The 17,147-nt window shown below is 33.0% G+C and overlaps 2 protein-coding genes and 1 long non-coding RNA gene across 6 annotated transcripts; 1 reads left to right on the top strand and 2 right to left on the bottom strand.

Annotated features, from left to right (window-relative positions):
- Positions 1–3,103: 3,103 nt before the first annotated feature.
- LOC145192913 (protein mesh-like) lies at positions 3,104–7,238 on the bottom strand. Its single transcript, XM_090073275.1, has one exon. It carries the CDS (start codon positions 6,128–6,130, stop codon positions 3,272–3,274), a length of 2,859 nt encoding a protein of 952 aa, XP_089929401.1. The 5' UTR covers positions 6,131–7,238; the 3' UTR covers positions 3,104–3,271.
- Positions 7,239–9,431: 2,193 nt separating this feature from the next.
- Positions 9,432–12,030, bottom strand: LOC149878539 (uncharacterized). 4 transcript variants are annotated; one of them, XR_016447647.1, is made up of 5 exons: positions 11,862–12,019; positions 11,643–11,778; positions 11,172–11,505; positions 10,166–10,416; positions 9,864–10,048 (listed from the first exon to the last, which is right to left on the bottom strand). It is a non-coding gene; the product is annotated as an uncharacterized LOC149878539 (long non-coding RNA). The 4 variants fall into 4 exon arrangements; XR_016447645.1 differs by lacking the exons at positions 9,864–10,048; positions 10,166–10,416 and adding an exon at positions 9,432–9,767 and having other exon boundaries at positions 11,643–11,773; positions 11,862–12,030; XR_016447644.1 differs by lacking the exons at positions 9,864–10,048; positions 10,166–10,416 and adding an exon at positions 9,432–9,767 and having other exon boundaries at positions 11,862–12,028.
- An 886-nt stretch (positions 12,031–12,916) lies between these two features.
- On the top strand, positions 12,917–16,155 carry LOC149878540 (histone-lysine N-methyltransferase SETMAR-like). The gene is made up of 3 exons (XM_090072554.1): positions 12,917–13,067; positions 15,376–15,501; positions 15,674–16,155. The coding sequence occupies exons 1-3, from the start codon at positions 12,917–12,919 to the stop codon at positions 16,153–16,155; spliced, it is 759 nt and encodes a 252-aa protein (XP_089928680.1).
- Positions 16,156–17,147: the final 992 nt, after the last annotated feature.

Here is a 17,147-nt window from a genome sequence, read left to right on the forward strand (position 1 = left end):
AGCTTGAAAACCACACGGTTGTGTAAAGAAGTTTTCAACAACTCTTTAACTTGGTTTACAAGAATGCAATCTAGCTGATTGGAAGTAAGAAGTGGGAAATGCCTTTGAATGATCAGGTTGACGACACTTTATACAAAACATTTGTTGATGAAAACATAAACGAATTATTATGAAAACCATTGATGCTTAGATTTTACGGAATCTTCTTAAAAAAAACATTTTGGAAAAGAACTGAGTAATCTTAAGTTTTTTGCATGATGTGAAAGACCCAGCAAACACAAATGTTGAATGACATGACGATAGCATGGAGGAAAACGAGAAAGAAAGTAGTTTGCGTAATTATTTCAATCAAAACGGAAAATAATTTCAATTAAACCGAATTCTTCTATCAAACATAAAAATATAACAGGACTTCTAGATTATGGCTTTGATCTTGGAGATCAAGTACTTGATCTCGGCATTACGCTTGTGCTCCATCATTGAAGCCATTTGGGTAAAATGAAAGTGAAATGTAAGAGAAACAAATATAAGATACATAAACAGATTGTTCAATTTAGTTGGTAAAGCGAATTTGTATTGAAATGTTTAAGTTCCATTTAAGTTCCCATGTGTATAGTTATGTTTTTAACAGCATGGAAGCTTGAAGTTGCAGTAAATTTAGTTAAACTTTGTTTTTTAACTAATAACTTTTATAGGAATCTTAGTGAAATGTTCTTTGGGATAACTTTTCCTCTTCTTCAAACGAAACTGAAAACGTCAAGTTAATAATTTTTGTATCTCTTTTGATCACGTGTTAGAATGAAAAAAAAAAAACCGGTTTTTTTTTAACTTAAAGTTGGTGTTTTTCTTTTAAACTTTTGGCCTTCTCAAGAATATTTAGGGGTTTCTTTCGCTTTTATTCTAGATATCAATTCTATTAACGTCAGACATCAATTAATAAGAGTTCTATGACAGTCTTCCATTTTAATTCACATTTTGCATGACATTTTTTAATACGGTTTGACCATCAAAGAAGTCTTAAGTTTATACCTTAGTGTATGTCAGTCTTTAACCACACTTTAAGAATTTAGCATAATTTAGCGCAGATTAGCATAATTACCATTATTCTAAATAAATTAAAGTTGTTTAAAGATAAAGCTTTTGTATATTCAAACTTTAAGCTTTCAGGCGTTTAAACTGAGTCTCTTGTAACTGAATATCTTTCTTTCCGTAAACCTAAAGCTCTTGTAACTGAACATCTTTCCGTAAATCTAAAGCTCTTGTAACTGAACATCTTTCTTTCTTTAAATCTAAAGCTGCTCTCTTTCTTTCCTTAAATCTAAAGCTGCTCGCTTTTCACAAATGAATCTCACCAGTAGGTTTTTGCCATCCATTTTTCATCATCTTTTTAAACTTCATGTATTTCCTTTGTTTTGTTTGAATCTGCAATATTTGTTGCGTGTTTGATTGCGAGATTTGTTCGATTATCCTTATCATCATTGAAGCCGATTTCGTCAAAATTCCAGACATTTGAGGCAAAATCTTTATTGACGTTTGCTTCAAGAATATGAACCTTGCATGTATTGAAATATTTATCTATATTAAATTCGGTACAAAAAGCCGCTCTGAGTTTTGCTATTTTTACCTCAGTTCTCCCACTTAATCCATATTTTCAATGTTTGATGAAAGCTTAATACCAAGTTTTGCCGGGTTTACCGTTCATAAATAAATTAGTTTGTTTTGTATGCTGTAAATAACTAGCAACAAGCTCATTTACTTGTTTGAGGGTTCTACTGAAACCACAATCGGAAAGTCTTATAGGTGTTTCAACTAATGATAAACCAGCAAAAGTTCATAAAATGGTAGCTGTGCTAGTACCAATAGAGTTTGCAGGGTTCATTATCCTGAACGATAAAGTTGCCTTTCGAATGCCATACAAAAAGTGATTTTTTGTATAAATATAAGTCGACATATTTAAATTGGTACAATTGCAGTTTCTAGTCAATTTAGCTTCTTGTTATCTTGTTTGCTATCGCGTGAATCTGATTATAGTGACTGAGATAAAGTCAGAAATTGCTTTATTAAGTTTTTAATTTACGAGGATGACTCATACTTGTATTAGGACTAGATGCGTAACTAAACTTCATTAATAAGTGTGAAATGAGTACATAAATATATAAAATAAAAAAACAGTATGTTCAATTAAACAGGAAATCTTTCTAATTTAGATTCTTCTTTATAACTTTCTTCCGGAACTACCAAATTCAATTCTGAAAAAAGGGATCATTTTCAGCAGAATTTTTACTAAAAAACTACATTTTATGTTTAGCGCTTCCAGTTTTTATTTACGAAACTAGGAAGTCAGACAGTGAATAAGAGTTTAAATGATTTGCCCATTTTGAACTTTTTTTTTAAAAAAAACCGTTTAGCTTTATACAGTATGATTGAGCGGAAATTTCCGTACAAAAAGGTAAAAAAAAAAACAACCAAACAAATAAACTCAGAATGTTTTGTTTATTAAAACTCAACTCATAAAAACTAAAAATTAAAAAGTTGTTCAATTACACCTGGTTTACACCAACATTATTTAAAATATGATGCTCGCTTTATTGAGCAGTTGATAATTATGGGTACTAATCTGTTTAATTTTTACAAACATTAATCATTAATAGAAAATGCATGATTTGGTCTCTGTTACTGCATGTAAATCTTCAACTGTGTGTTAGCTAATCTATGAAAGTGATATTGGTACAACGAACCGATATCATTTCCAACGGTCCGATGACAATATTGAAATGAGCTTGCAAACTCTAAAATCAACTAATCTAATTTTACCTAAACAACGTAATTTTCAACTTATGTCTTGCAAGAGATTTTCTACTAAATTTTCTTACTTGATAACTTTAACTACTTTTTACTTTAAACACGTCATAACGTTAAAGGGATATTTCAACTTGAGTTCAAAGCAATTACTCTAGCCCAACCGATTCGTCGTTGTTTGAGAAAATTAAAGCTTCAGGTCGTTTTGACTTACCGCTCGTTATCCGTTATACGAATTCTAATTAAAACCTCTAATGTGAAATACTGCTATACGTATGTCTGCGCACAGAACAAAAAAAAACGCTGTAGCAAACAGAAGCACATCAAAAAACAACCGTTTAACAAAATAATCAATTAGATAATGTTCAACAAAAATGTTCGTCAACTGGTTTTCTATCGGACTTTGTTAATTTTATTTACTTGTGCTTTGTTAATTTGTATGTTAAAAGTTCTTAACTGTAAGTGTGAACTGTTAAACATAATTGTAGATTAAACATAAGATAAGGAGACCTGAAGCGATTTCTAATCTTTCGTTAGAGTTAGACGGATGATCGCAACGGCCGATCGGAGAGTATGAGCCAGATACGCAGTGTGATGTTCTTTCGCCAGAAAGTTTGAATCCGTCCAGACAGATGAGAGAGTATTGTGTTGCATTTTCAACTGCTCTCACTTCGACCTTGCCGTTTGTAACGATTAAGTTTGAAGGACACGTTTGACTTACAGCTTGGAACGTTTGTTTTAAATCAGTCAATCTTTTTTGAATAGCTATGTTGCTCGTCCCAAACATGACGTTGCCGGTAACTTGAACATCGTAGTTACAATCTTTATTTCCTTTGCACTGAGGGTGCTCCGACGGAGTCGAAAAGTCAGGGACAAAACTTCTGTTTTGATAATCAAACCAAGACAGACCAGCAGGATAGGCGAACAAAGTGGTTTCATTAGAAGTTGACCAAGCCATTCCAAACTTGAAATGAACGATTTCGTTAGATGAATTTGTGGGAACAAACGTTCCGTTGGGTAACTTTAGATCGTTGCTTGAGTTGTCGTCCCAGTCTCCAACCAAACCGCCGATCCGATTTTTGAAAGTGTCCGACAAACTTAAAATTGCGTGAAGAGCTCTATTAAGGGCAACTATCTCTAATCGAATTGCCGAGTCGGTTTGCACAACAACAGTTGCGTTGCTTTCGTATTCTAAACTTATTCCGTTAAAGTTCCAGAATCCAAAATCCAATCGCATTGTTTGTCCGTTGATCTTAAACGCAAATACCTGATTTGAGTTTAGTTCTACCTGAACGACGTCAGAGTTTTTACTCTTAACTGCAAATCCAGAGAAAATGCTGGCTTTTTTCGCTACTCCTTTTTGGTCAACGTACTGAGAAAAACGAGCTTGAATGGTATCGGAGCTGTCTGATGTTGTCAGGTAAACGAACTCGCCTACTGGGTTGAAGCTGTAAGAGGTTCCGTCGAGCGTGACAAAGTGAGGATCTCCGTTTGCGTTTACCGATCTTGGCGGCCGAACGATGCCCGGGTTTATGCTGGGTCGCTTCTCATAATATTTATCGCACTGATCGACTCCAAGTTTGCAACACGTTAGATAAGGCAACACGTCTTCCTGAAAGTGTTTCATAGTAGAAACCTCCGAATCGCCAAACTGAAGAGTTCCGCCAGCAGGTTTTCCTAATAGAAGCTGGTTTTCATCGTTGTAGCAGCATTTCACCACCGGGGGTTCTTCGTTTTTCGTGCTCCTGTAGCACACTTTTGCGCCAGGATGAAAGAACTTGCACATCAAGTTATTCTTGAAACCTTTTGGGTTGCAACTTTCGTCTATAACAAAGTTGTCTATTTTATCAGGAAACGTTGAGGGGATTGCCGGCAAACAAGGCCTCTTTTGTGTCGCATCTTGCACAATTTCGCTCATATCTGCAGATGACGGTTGGCTTTCGTACCAATTAGTGCATCGCATTTCAGCTGCCGCTTTGCCTGTTATGATAATTAAGGCCGTAACAGCGGACGTAGAAGTAAAAAAACCTGACGCAAAAATGCTTCTAATTAGTTGAAGCTTAACATCTCTTCGATGTCTTCGCGTGCTAACCGGGCTCAGAGAGACTTTTCCGTTGTTGGGAAAACTACCGAACTGTAGAGCGTTTACCTCTTCTTTAACAACTGCTCCATCGTCGCCAATATAGTAATCTATCTGATGCCCCATGAACTCAATAGTTTGTTGGTGGTGATCAGCAGGATCCCATTCAATCGTGATATTATCGTCTACGTTCGTTTCGGACCGAATCTCGTTTACGTTTTCGACTACCGTGTTGTCATCTCTTCCAACAGATATGATAAAGCTCTTGTACGTAATTGAGTTATATTCAAGAGACACTGCGATTTTCCCTAGTCTTTTGAGAAGCGGAACTCTGCAATGCAAGTTTTTCCATTGTCCGAAGTTGCATGCAACAGCAACGCCATCAAAAGAAACTGAAACGCTAGAACTACTTTGTTCGTAACAGACCCCCGAGAGTTTGATTTCTTGACCACCAAAGTAAAGTATCTTTCTCGGAAATATTTCCAGCTGACCTTTTGTGTTGCATGGTTCAATAATATCATTGTCATCTGTTGAAAATATCCACTTTCCAGGTACTCCGACGTTGCTTTGAAAAAGAGCAGTTTCTGAGATTTTAGCCGTGTTTGAATTTGGCATTAGAAAAAATCTCTTTCCATCACCTGCATTGAAGCCTACTTGAGCAAAGTTTGCACATGGGGCCGAGCCGGTAGGGTAGCCAAGATGGTTAAAACTAAAAACTGCAAACGAGTTGACTCCATCACTGGTTAATATTGTCTGGTATGTAACGTTACTTAAACACGAAGTATTGCAGCCACAACTGAACGGTCGCACTTGATCAAAAGTGACAACAAGTGCCCACTCAGCATTAAACGTATTGTAATTGATGAGACGATATTTGATTTCTTGGGAAATCTCGCCAAGAACAGTTCGATTCGTTGTTTCTCTATAGAAGACCCGGCCTCCTTTTGAAGGGTCGCTGTCAGTCCAGTAGGCTGCTACAGTTCGCATTCCAATTAGCGGAAATGGTCTGGGAGAATAGCTTCTATCGCTAGCTCCAAACGATATTATACCATTTGTACTTATGTGAACTTCTTGGTAGGCGGACCCAAAGAACGGGTACTCAAATGCTATGGGTACGCTGGTTGATGCGTCATCTAAGGATGCCAAAGCGTTATCATTTGCGGCAATCCCGTATGAGTAGAAATCGCTTATTTCTATCCTCCCACTAACAACATTTACCAGCAAGATTATTGAAAACCAAACTTTAAGCATGACCTAAAAACACAACATGGTCCTCTTAAAAGGCAAAAAAAAAAAAAGAAAAAAAAAAAAAAGACTTCATTTTTTAATAACATCAAGTTAATTTTATTAACCTCTCAAACGGTTAAAACGACTTTGTTAATGTTTATAAAGGTGAATAGAAATGAAAATGTATACTTTAGGACTTAATAGAAAAAAACTAGTTCCGAAAGTTGATAAATCTCAAAAACAGACACTAAATTAAAGATCACATTATGAAGATAACCCACGTATTATCGCTCTATATTAGTTAGCATTAAATGTTTTAAGAACATGGCAGAGCGAGAAAGAAAAGCCGTTTGCTAAAAGTATCATCTAAAAACTGCTTGCTAAAAATATTAGAAATACACTTGGTTGAAGCTAGTGCGGGCGTGTGAGCACATTTCAACTAATTCTTTACTAAATACTTAAGTGTGTTTAGCAAACAACTTGTTGTTTAAAAGCAAAACAGTTGTAGTTTGTTTCATTTTCTGAGGATACTCCAGACATCAATTTGTTCTAGGATTTTGCTAGAAATGCAAATTCTTTAACGGAATTGGAATGTCCATCTTATAATTTTTCAAGTACCAAAATTTTAAATAGCTTATCGGTTGGTTATTAGTTCACTTGCTTGTTTTCAGCTGATTTGGTGTTTATGTTATTTTAATTTTGTTGACGTTTTAACAAACTATTGACCAAAATTCTTCGTTATATTAATTAACTCTTAAAATTTAAGATCTCGCGTTCAAACGGGTATGAGAAGATCTAGTTACACGAAGGATGAATGTTTGCTGCATAAGGGCTGCATTTAAATGATGACGACATATTTCGTATCGGCGTTAATTCAAGCATAGCTCCTTTAGCTAAATTTTTTTTGTAAAGTTTTTTTAATATCTCACGTTGTTCGCATTAACATTTTTATAACTTCCATGTAACGTTTTTGGCTTTTCAGCAAAAAATCTCGAAAAAAATCAGCTTTTTTTTTATTAAACATGAATGTAGTACAATCCGTAAAAAACCAAGTTGAAGCAATCACAAGTATTTATGACAGTTCACTATGTTTATGAAGTTTTAATTATGCCTACAGAGCTGATTATTAAAGAACTTTTTGCTTGTTTCTTAAAAAATTATTTTGTTTCCTCTTAGAAATATACATGGAAACAAACAAGACAAATTTTTCCCCGCCCAAAAAAAAGTTTGACGCAGATACTAAGTTACGTCACTTTGGACAATAAAGCTTTAGCTTCGATTTTTAAATGAAGAAATTTTGCTGAACTAATTGATTAAAAATTTGTTTTTATGATAAGAACTAATTAAAAAGAAATTTGGTTTTATGATAAGAACTATTTGATAATAATTTTGATTTCATGATAAGAACTAACTGATAATAAATTTAGTTTCATGACTAGAACTACTTGAAAATAAATTTGATTTCATGATAAGTCAACGTTTTGAAAAAAAAAACTTGCATGTTTTCAATTGAATAATGTAATAACAAGGAGCATAATGGCTTATTTTTTTATGATGATAAAATGTAATATGCTAAAAACTTTTAAAACATTCTTGGAATTGTAATATTGAGTATGTATATGGGATTTATATGGGTAATAGCTCAATTGAGTTCTAAACTTCGTGAATCTGTCAAGCATTTTAGCAAGTTCTATTCTAAAGAAGTTGGCAACTCAATCAGTAATAGAAAAAAAAAAAAAAAAAACGAATAATAGTTCTCCTGTTAAATACGCCGCCGAGATATTTTATTAAAACGAGATTTCAACTAAAAATCCCATTTGAAAATTTGCTATGCACTTAGCGATGTGAGCTTTTGAAATCACGCTTAAACGTCTTTACTAATATTTATAAGAGAACAGTTTTGCACTTTTCTTAATCAGCCTTTACTTCGTAAACAGGATAGGATTTCTTTTTTCGTAATCTGGGCGCTGACGTAATGACAGATGAGAAAAAGGAGCAATATCGCAAATATGAAATAAACACTTGGCTTCAATGACTTTTAAGAAGAATCTGTCAAGTAATAAATAGCGTCTTTTTTTATAAAATTTTATCCTTTTGAAATAACACCTAACTTAAAATAGCACAAAAGTTTGCAGAAAGTGCTTTTATATTCCAAAAATAGATATTCTAAAACAAATCAAAATCTAAGCTCCTCAAATTTTAAACGATTACGTTTTTAGTTATACAAGCTTAAATATCTATTATTTCCAAAGACCTAAAGTTCTCCTTGAAATAATTTATAAAAATAAGTTTTCTACGTTTCACTGAATTGTCTGAAATGCTGTTAAATCATCTGAAGACGAAAATAAAAGCTTGGATTTTTTGCTGATTTTTACTTCAGTCAGCAAATCGAATCTATTTTTTCTACCTCCTTTTTTCAATAGGGATTTTTAGTGAAAAAAGTTTTTTTTTTACAGCTCCATTGTACTTGCTTAGCTTTAACTTATATAATGATATACACACGCACTATTCGTAGAATGTCTGTGTGTACTGTTGTAGACACAGACATTCTACGAATTGTCGGAAATGTAAAATAGATTTTGTGTAATAATTATGAATGTTTTTTATTTACAACTAAGTATGAATGTTTTTTATTTACATTTTTAGATTGACTCATTCGCGTCTCAGCCAGATTTCGGTTCTTCAAAGAATAGAAATTGACTACTTTTAGTATTTGCAACACTAACAAGGTATGCTCAAATAATTTCGATCAGTGGTTAGATATTGAACCTAGTTAGGTCACGCACGGTTGTTTGGCAGCGTTATATTATTGTACGCATGCGCAAATTTTACGGAAAAAAATCAACGCTTTCAAAATGGTTACGGCCCTTAGCAACGAAAATAATTTTTTTCTGGAAACTAAGTAATTGCATATACTCCAATATGAATTTTTTTGTTGCTGTTTTAATTTAAATTAGTTTAAAGATAACCCGGTTGTGTACTAAAACACTTAAATCAAGAGAAGGAACATCTAAACGTTCGTTAACATTTGTTGTTGAGAAAGATGACTGGTTAACTACACGTTATTTGTTTACATTTTTTGGACCCTAATTTCTAGATTTTTAATCGTGGAAATCTAACCATATTTCTTGAAAAAGTTTGAGGAGACCTTCTTCTATTTATTTCTTATGGCTGTTCTTAGCATTCAATTTTTTCAATGGACAAAAAAGACTTTTCTCCATTACCTTATTGACCATTATAGCTACATTTTATTTGCCTTTAATAGGGACAAATATAAGAAAAAAGGAAATATATATTATTAAGAAATGTAAAATGCTGTTGCCAAAAGTGTTTAGATAGATTGATAAATACGTTTTAAATTGTTGAACTCAAGATAAATTGATTCTCCACCTTTTTCGCTATACAATCCAAAGCCAGCGCCCCATTTTTTCAAAAACGGAATTGCGTGAACTTCCAACATGTGTAACTTTGGAGGCACTAAAACCTTCGGCCAAGTTGTGCGATAAAAATGCATCAGTTCAACAATATTTTTTTTCTAAAAAAAGAATGATAGCGACATGAATCATGTTGTAATTTTAATCCTAGCTTTATAAGTTAAATAATCATAAATCATCAAAATTATCTTGTTAGGCATTGCTGTAGTTTCAGTATACTCTTCAACCTCAATAACAAAAAACACAATAAAATTCCAAAGCACTTTTAGAAACTCATTATAAACAGAAAGAAAAAGAAAGAAATCAAATAAAACTTATTAAGTTCATTTAATATTTCGGTTGTCATTGTATTTTTTGAGTAAAATACACTTTTTCATACAGAAAATTTATGAAAGTGTAGTTTATGTTTTGTAATGATTTCGACTTTCTTGTGCAGACTTGTCCCAGAGAATCCTTCATCATAAACAAGCTTTGAATTAGAATTACATAACTTTAGCATAGAGTTTTTCTAAAAAAGAAAAATGTCTCTTTAAAAGATATATTGCATGATTTTATATTACTTATTATTATTGTTATTAATAATGTTTCAAATTCGGAATAAATTAATTTATAAAGGAAATGGAACCTAAAGCATTTTATACACATGATTTCCAATAAAACCTTTTCCATGGTATACTTGTTGCTGAACTTTCATTTTTTGCAATATAGTTTCAATCTGTTGTGTGCATGGTCCTCACCTTTCTTCAGCGTAGATTCAAATTCCAGAGTATTATAATTGCTTTTAAATTAAGATTAGTTTAATAGTAGTTTCCACAAGGAAACATTGGTCAGGAATGATCCAGATATAACATGTAAATTGATTAAGGTGGTACTAGCCTATAAAATATCAAAATTTTTCAATTTTTTACTTTATAAACTTGAATAATATAATTATTGTAGATTTCAAAAATGTATATTGTTTATATGTTTCTTAGTAAAAAAAATGTCAGTCATAAGAAAATGTTTTTGTAATTATAACTCACATGTGTCTTGAATGTTTCAGAGAGATTTTATATTGTTTTCTTGCTTTCTGAGTTTTTCAACTTTGAACAAGGATATCTTTTTAACTACTTGGAGATTATACCTAAAATATTTGCACACTGGTTATCAGGTTACTTTCGAGGGGTTTGACCAAAATAAGGTTTTTACAAATTGCTGTTCTTGAGAAATTGATATTGACAGCACAGATTTTACAATAAAGTTAAAAACCATTACTGAAAATGCCACCATTTTGCATCTATAAATGCTATGATGGCAATTCTGATCAAATCCCTTTACCAACATGTTAACCTTTTTGAAAAAATTTAGACTCAAACTATAACTAGTTAAGAAGAAATTATTGTTTAAAAATGCAGTTAAAATTGCATATTAATAGCTGACTCTGCATGTTTATGGGCACATTAATAGTTTTTTATTTATTTATGCTGAAAGTTTTTTTATTGCACATGAATTTAGTCAAATATTACACTGAAAATCAAAGGATTAACAATTTTAGTTGTTATAGGCCACTTTAAAACAGAACAATAATTCTATAAAAAAACAGAACTTAACATTATTATGTTGTCAATGCCACACTTTAAAGAAATTCTTACCATTTCCTTTTTCCTTTTCTTTAGAAAATCAAGTTGAGGGAAGTAAATTGACTCAATGTTCTCCACATTTTCAGGATTATTTAATGTAGCCATTACCATAGCAACATTCACCAGCTGTATTTGTTCATCAAGCTTAAAAATAGAACTTTGAAGGTCTTACAGTTGTTTTTGCTTTGATATAAATTCATGATATTTTTCAGAACAGATGCTGCTACTATTTTTTAATACTTCTTCTAATACCATTTAAATATCCAATTTCATGGGCTTCTTCTACAAACATATCGAGATATTTAAAATAAATCCAAATAACAATGTGCAGAGTTGGTAAAGAAACCTAAATATAAATGTATGTGTATGAGTTATAATTTTAAAAAATTGAATTAAATTTTAGTGACATTGTACAGCAAATCAATTATAACTGGTTAAAATTGAGTTAAATGAGAGAAATGATTTTAACTGATCTAGAGTTACCTTCAAAATTGGTTCTGTTATGACTTTATTGAAACTTTTTGCATCTCTCTTGAGGTCCTCATTATATATAAACCTTTGATAATTGGTTTGAAGACTTTCAAGTGTGCAACATTCTATTTCTGTTCTTTCTTCTTTACTAAGTTTCATGTTAAAAAAATACTATAAGTAGTTCAAATTAAATTCACCTTTTAATGTTGAATTTCTTTTATAATAACTCACCTGAAGCTCCTGAAATACTATAAAGTGCACAAAGAAACTCAATCACCTAAATATTGTAATGTTGATATCCCTAGATATATAAAAACTTCATATATGTATTTTTGAAATCAGTAAGGCTACTTCATATATACATATATATTTACACACACACACACACACACACACATACACACACACACACACACACACACACACACACACACACACACACACACACACACACACACACAAACACACACACACACACACATATACACACAGATGGATCAAGATGTGTGAGAATATGTGTTGATAGATCTTTTACATAACCCCAAGGTGTTAGATTTATTTCAAACCTTCCGTTCTCTTCTTTGTAAAAAGGTGAAAGGAGTATTTTCAACCACATTTTCATCTCCAGACTAAGTTTCAGCAACTATTTAGAGAATACGAATTCATAAACAAGGCTAGTTCCATGAGTCGTGGCACTTGTACATAGTTTAGAACCAGCCAAAACCAGTGCAATTTGTCATCACTTGTAAACAATCAACGTAAAGTAAAAAAATTGACTGCTCAGTATTTCAGTATTAAAAAAAAAATCTGGAAATTCTACGATCAGATTTTATTTTATTTTGACTTTAAAATTCTTAGTTTTTACCTTTATCGACAGCTGTTCTTAATATTTGCGCGCAATTAAATTTCAAGGTTTTTTTAAGACGTATACCTTGCTTATTATAGGAACTATCCCAATTTACATTTTTTAAAGAAGATTTCTTTTTGTAAAATTATTTGAGAAAACGTTAGGATTGCCACTACTGATAAATCATAAATTTTTTTCATATTTACATCGCTTTCGATTTCTATTTATGAAGCATGCGCATAATACTTAGGTCGTTAGGAAAGTTCGTAGAACTTCATCTATAAAAAATACAATCAGACAGGAAATAATTAAATATTTATGTATCATTTTAAACTGTGTTTAATTATGAACATTTTAATTATTTGTTGAAATATTTTGAATGTTTATTAAAAAAGTTATCTAAGTTTTATTATATACGTTTTAAAGAAAAAATTTAAAAATGGAAAAATTTGAATATCGAGCATATATTAAAACCCGTGCTCTACTTGGAGCTTCAGCACAAGCCATAACCGATGAGTTGGTTTTAGTTCATGGTGACCAAGCTCCAAAATATAGTACAGTTGCCAAGTGGGCTACTTTATTTAAAGATGGTAGAGAGAGTCTCGATGATGCAATGATATATTATATATACTAGATGTCTAACTTCGATCCGAAAAGTGAAGCCGTGGAAGCCATTTCTAATTCGGGCAAAAACATGCATTTTTAACTTTAATTTCGCACGTCGGATATGCAGTATTGGACAAAACATTTGCAACCAAATAATGCTAATTTAGTTTCTTTATATAAAAGTGCTGCATTTTTTCAATTTAGAGAAATAACTATGTAATTGTTTAGAGACAAAGTTCTTCAAGTTTTATTCATCACAAAGTTCATTATTTGTACACGAAAATTAATAAATTAATCAAAAATATTAAAAAAAGTTGATTTCCTTCTGGACAAAACAAGTGCAACTCGACAAAATGTTGACCAAGCTGTATTTCGCTATCAATATTTCGTGACGAATCCTTTGTTGTCGATCACAGCCTTGCATCTTCGAGGCATAGATTCGATCAGGTGATCAATGAAACTTTGTGGAATCGCTGCCCAGGCCTTTTGGATTTGTTCAAACAGTTGTTCCTTATTACGAACACCTTCACGATTAATTCTGCGGTTGACGATCTCCCACAGGTTCTCGATAGGGTTGAGATCCGGAGATTGAGGCGGCCAATCCATCACCGATAGGTGGTTGTCTTGAAACCACTGCTTGACTACTTTTGCAGAGTGTTTTGGATCGTTGTCTTGCTGAAAAACCCATTTTATTGAAATATTCCATTCAGCATGAGGTAACATAACATCTTTCAGGATATTTTTATACATGAAACGGTCCATTATTCCATCGTTTTGATGTATTGGACCTAGACCGTTAGCAGAAAAACACCCCCAGACCATTACATTGCCTCCACCATGCTTCACGGTCTTTTGGCAGTAACGTAAATCGAGGCGTTTTCCGGCCGGTCGACGTACACGGCAAATGCCATCGTTCCCAATGATGTTGAACTTCGATTCATCACTGAACAGGACAGTTCGCCATTTCTGCACATTCCAGTCAATATGAGATGTAGCAAACAGAAGTCTTTTCTTCTGGTTTTTTATTGAAATCAGCGGTTTCTTTGCAGGGCGTCGAGAAAACAATCCGGCTTCAACAGCACGTCGTCTGATTGTTCGGTCCGATACAGGCAGCTCTAATTGCTTTTGTATCTCGACTGATGATATCCAGGGATCCTTCTTGACGGATCTGACGATCATAGAATCCTCTCTAGAAGTGGTGGAACGCGGTCTTCCACCTTTGTTATCTGCTGCCAACTTCCCCGTAGAACGATATTTGGAACATAGTCTTGATACGGTCCATTTTTTCACGCGATATTTATCACAAATACTTTTTTGTGACATTCCACTTATGTAATCGCCAATAATTTTCTTTCTTAGTTCCAATCCAAGACTGTCGGGAGCCATTTTTGCACTTGAAGTCATAAAAATAATAAAAATAAATAATCACGCTTCTCAAGGCTTACCGTATTACATTTACCTTGTGATGATACAATAATGCTCTGTGGAACACAACGTCTTGGTTGGATATGGACTGTATTAATGTAATGAAACACTTGTTGTATTTCACTTCTTGTATTGATGTTCTTCGATAAAACACTTTGATAAAACTCACTTCGATAAACTGTCTTGATAATACTGACTGATTGACTTCCATATACTGACTGAATTATATGTCGATTTACATGTCTCTTATATAGTAAAATGAACCTGTGTGAACCTGTTCTGGAAAATTCTAGATGCTTCTTTTTGATGCTTCTGGAAGCTTCTGGAAGCTTCTGGAAGCTTCTGGATGCGTCTGGATGCTTCTGAATGTTTCTTGATATTTCTGGATGCTTCCAGATGCTTCTTCTGGAAACTTCTGGAAGGTTCTGCATGCTTCTGGAAATTTCTGGAAACTTCTGGATACTTCCTTTAATTATTAAAAAACTTCCGTGACGTTGACACGGACCAGACTTAAGAAAATGAAATAAACCAAAAAAGTTGCACTTGTTTTGTCCGCTGCAAAATGGCACTTGACAGTCAAATTCTGCCTGTGTGCTGTCACCTGCTCATGTCATGGCATGCTATGACTCCAGACTCTTGAACTGTTTGCTGTGGTAGTATAGTTCGTTTCGTTTTTAAGACATGTAAAATTAGGAATACTTTTAAGCATTGTTCGATGTTGGTTGCAAATGTTTTGTCCAATACTGTAGCTTTTGCCCTTATTACAAATGTCGGATTCAATTTGTAAACAAAAAAAGCGGCTTCACTTTTCGTCCAATAAAATCCCGCAAGTTAGACATCTAGCATATATAATATATCATTGCGAAGATGATCCTCGCTCAGGGCACCCTCAAACCACGTACACAGCTAAGAATATTGAAAGTGTGCGAGCCATTATTGAAGAAAATCCGCGTGCAACACATGATATAATTAAAGCCCTGACATCGATTAATCGTTTTATAATCAACGAAACCATTCACGACGCACTTAAAAAAAAGAAAACTAACATCACGTTGGATACCCCACGAGTTAACCGATCAAAATATCAAGAATAGAGTTGAGGCATGTAAGGAAAATTTAGCCCTTTTCAGAAACGGCTTATGGAGACTATGTGATATTATTACAGGGGATGAGTCGTGGTTTTATTTGAGACAAGTTGGACACAAGTCGGCAAACGCTTGTTGGGTCGGTGAAGGTGAAAGTCCAAGAACTATAGTAAGATGCAATTGGTTTCAGCCGAAAAATATGTTCTACATCTTCTTCAAAACAACAGGTGTTGTTCATTTGGGTCATGTTGAAAAGGGGGATACCATTACTAGCGTATATTATATAAAAAATTGTTTGAAACCTCTTATATGCGAAATAAATAAGCAAAGACCTAAAACAGGCACTCAAAATTTCAAATTTCTCCATGATAACGCTCGACCCCATGTGACTGAAGCCGTCACAAATTGTCTAAACCAAGCTGGATTTACAATAATTTGCTACCCACCATACTCACCAGACATAGCTCCATCCGATTATTGGCTATTCAAGTTGATAAAAAAAAATGTTGATGACGATACTGACGTCGAACGCCAAAAAACTCGCATAACGAAGCTACTTTAAAGTATACCCAAAGAAGAGTATAAAAAAACGTTTGACAAATGGCTTGAAAGAATGCAACTTTGTATAGATAACGATGAACATTATTTTGAACATTTCATAAAATAAAATTAAAAAAAACTCTTCTTTTTTTTTTTTTTTATAGGGGAGTTCTACGAACTTTCCTAACGAGCTAAGTAACATAGCGCTGTTTCGCTTTATGTAAACGTACGTGCACGCTAACCAAAAATGTACGTCTGTAACATCTCGCTCACTTTTAAACATTTATTTTGTCGAAATGCAATTCCTATACAATTTTAGTAACAGGCAAATGTTGGATTCTAAACCCAAGAATAGCGCTATAAATATTGAAGATTTCTGAAACACTTTTGACCTTATTACGATTTAATTTGATGATTTTTTCTGGCATTAAAAAACCATAACCATGTCCCTCTAGTATGTTTTATTAAAAATTATAAATTGCTCTTTCTTTTTTAGATAATGAATCACTCCATAATGAACGAAATCTGTTTGAAGAAACAAGCGCTAATGGAATATTTGATTAGAATAAAAAACGAATAAAAATTGCATGTCTTCGATAGAACGTAGAGGCTTTTATGTATTATTTCCTTAACAAACGTGGTGGGGCTATGACGTATGAGCATGGTAAAGCAAGATAGAAATATTTCTAGCAAATACGATATATTATTTAATAGGGGTGTTATTGATTAATCAATGAATCGTTTAATTGTTTTTTTTTTATTTTTGTTAATCGTTTAATTGTAATTAATTGATAATTCGAAAAATTAGAACGATTAATCGGCGTTTTATATTAGGATTAGGTTTTATATAAAAATAAGCACTTTAGAGTTTTTCCGTCTTTATACACCGGATCGTCGACACTGGATTTAGTAATTGTTTCATGTTAAACCACGGAACTAACTGAATAAGCCATAGTTTCTAAGAACATCTTGAATATTTAGATTTATTACTTTTAGAAAAACCTCAATCCTCGT

Source organism: Hydra viridissima, unplaced genomic scaffold, assembly GCF_058129835.1.
Source record: "Hydra viridissima isolate aposymbiotic clone 2 unplaced genomic scaffold, HvirCarnegie_v1 scaffold_15, whole genome shotgun sequence".
In the NCBI taxonomy this organism is placed as follows: domain Eukaryota; kingdom Metazoa; phylum Cnidaria; class Hydrozoa; order Anthoathecata; family Hydridae; genus Hydra; species Hydra viridissima.

Bases quoted from the DNA above. Each gene is read 5' to 3' on its own strand.
- LOC149878540 (XM_090072554.1), top strand. From the start codon at position 12,917: ATGGAAAAATTTGAATATCGAGCATATATTAAAACCCGTGCTCTACTT. The intron at 13,068-15,375 runs GTAGAGAGAGTC...ATCATTGCGAAG, and splicing joins GGCTACTTTATTTAAAGATG to ATGATCCTCGCTCAGGGCAC. The intron at 15,502-15,673 runs GTTTTATAATCA...ATATTATTACAG, and splicing joins AGCCCTGACATCGATTAATC to GGGATGAGTCGTGGTTTTAT.
- LOC145192913 (XM_090073275.1), bottom strand. From the start codon at position 6,130: ATGCTTAAAGTTTGGTTTTCAATAATCTTGCTGGTAAATGTTGTTAGT.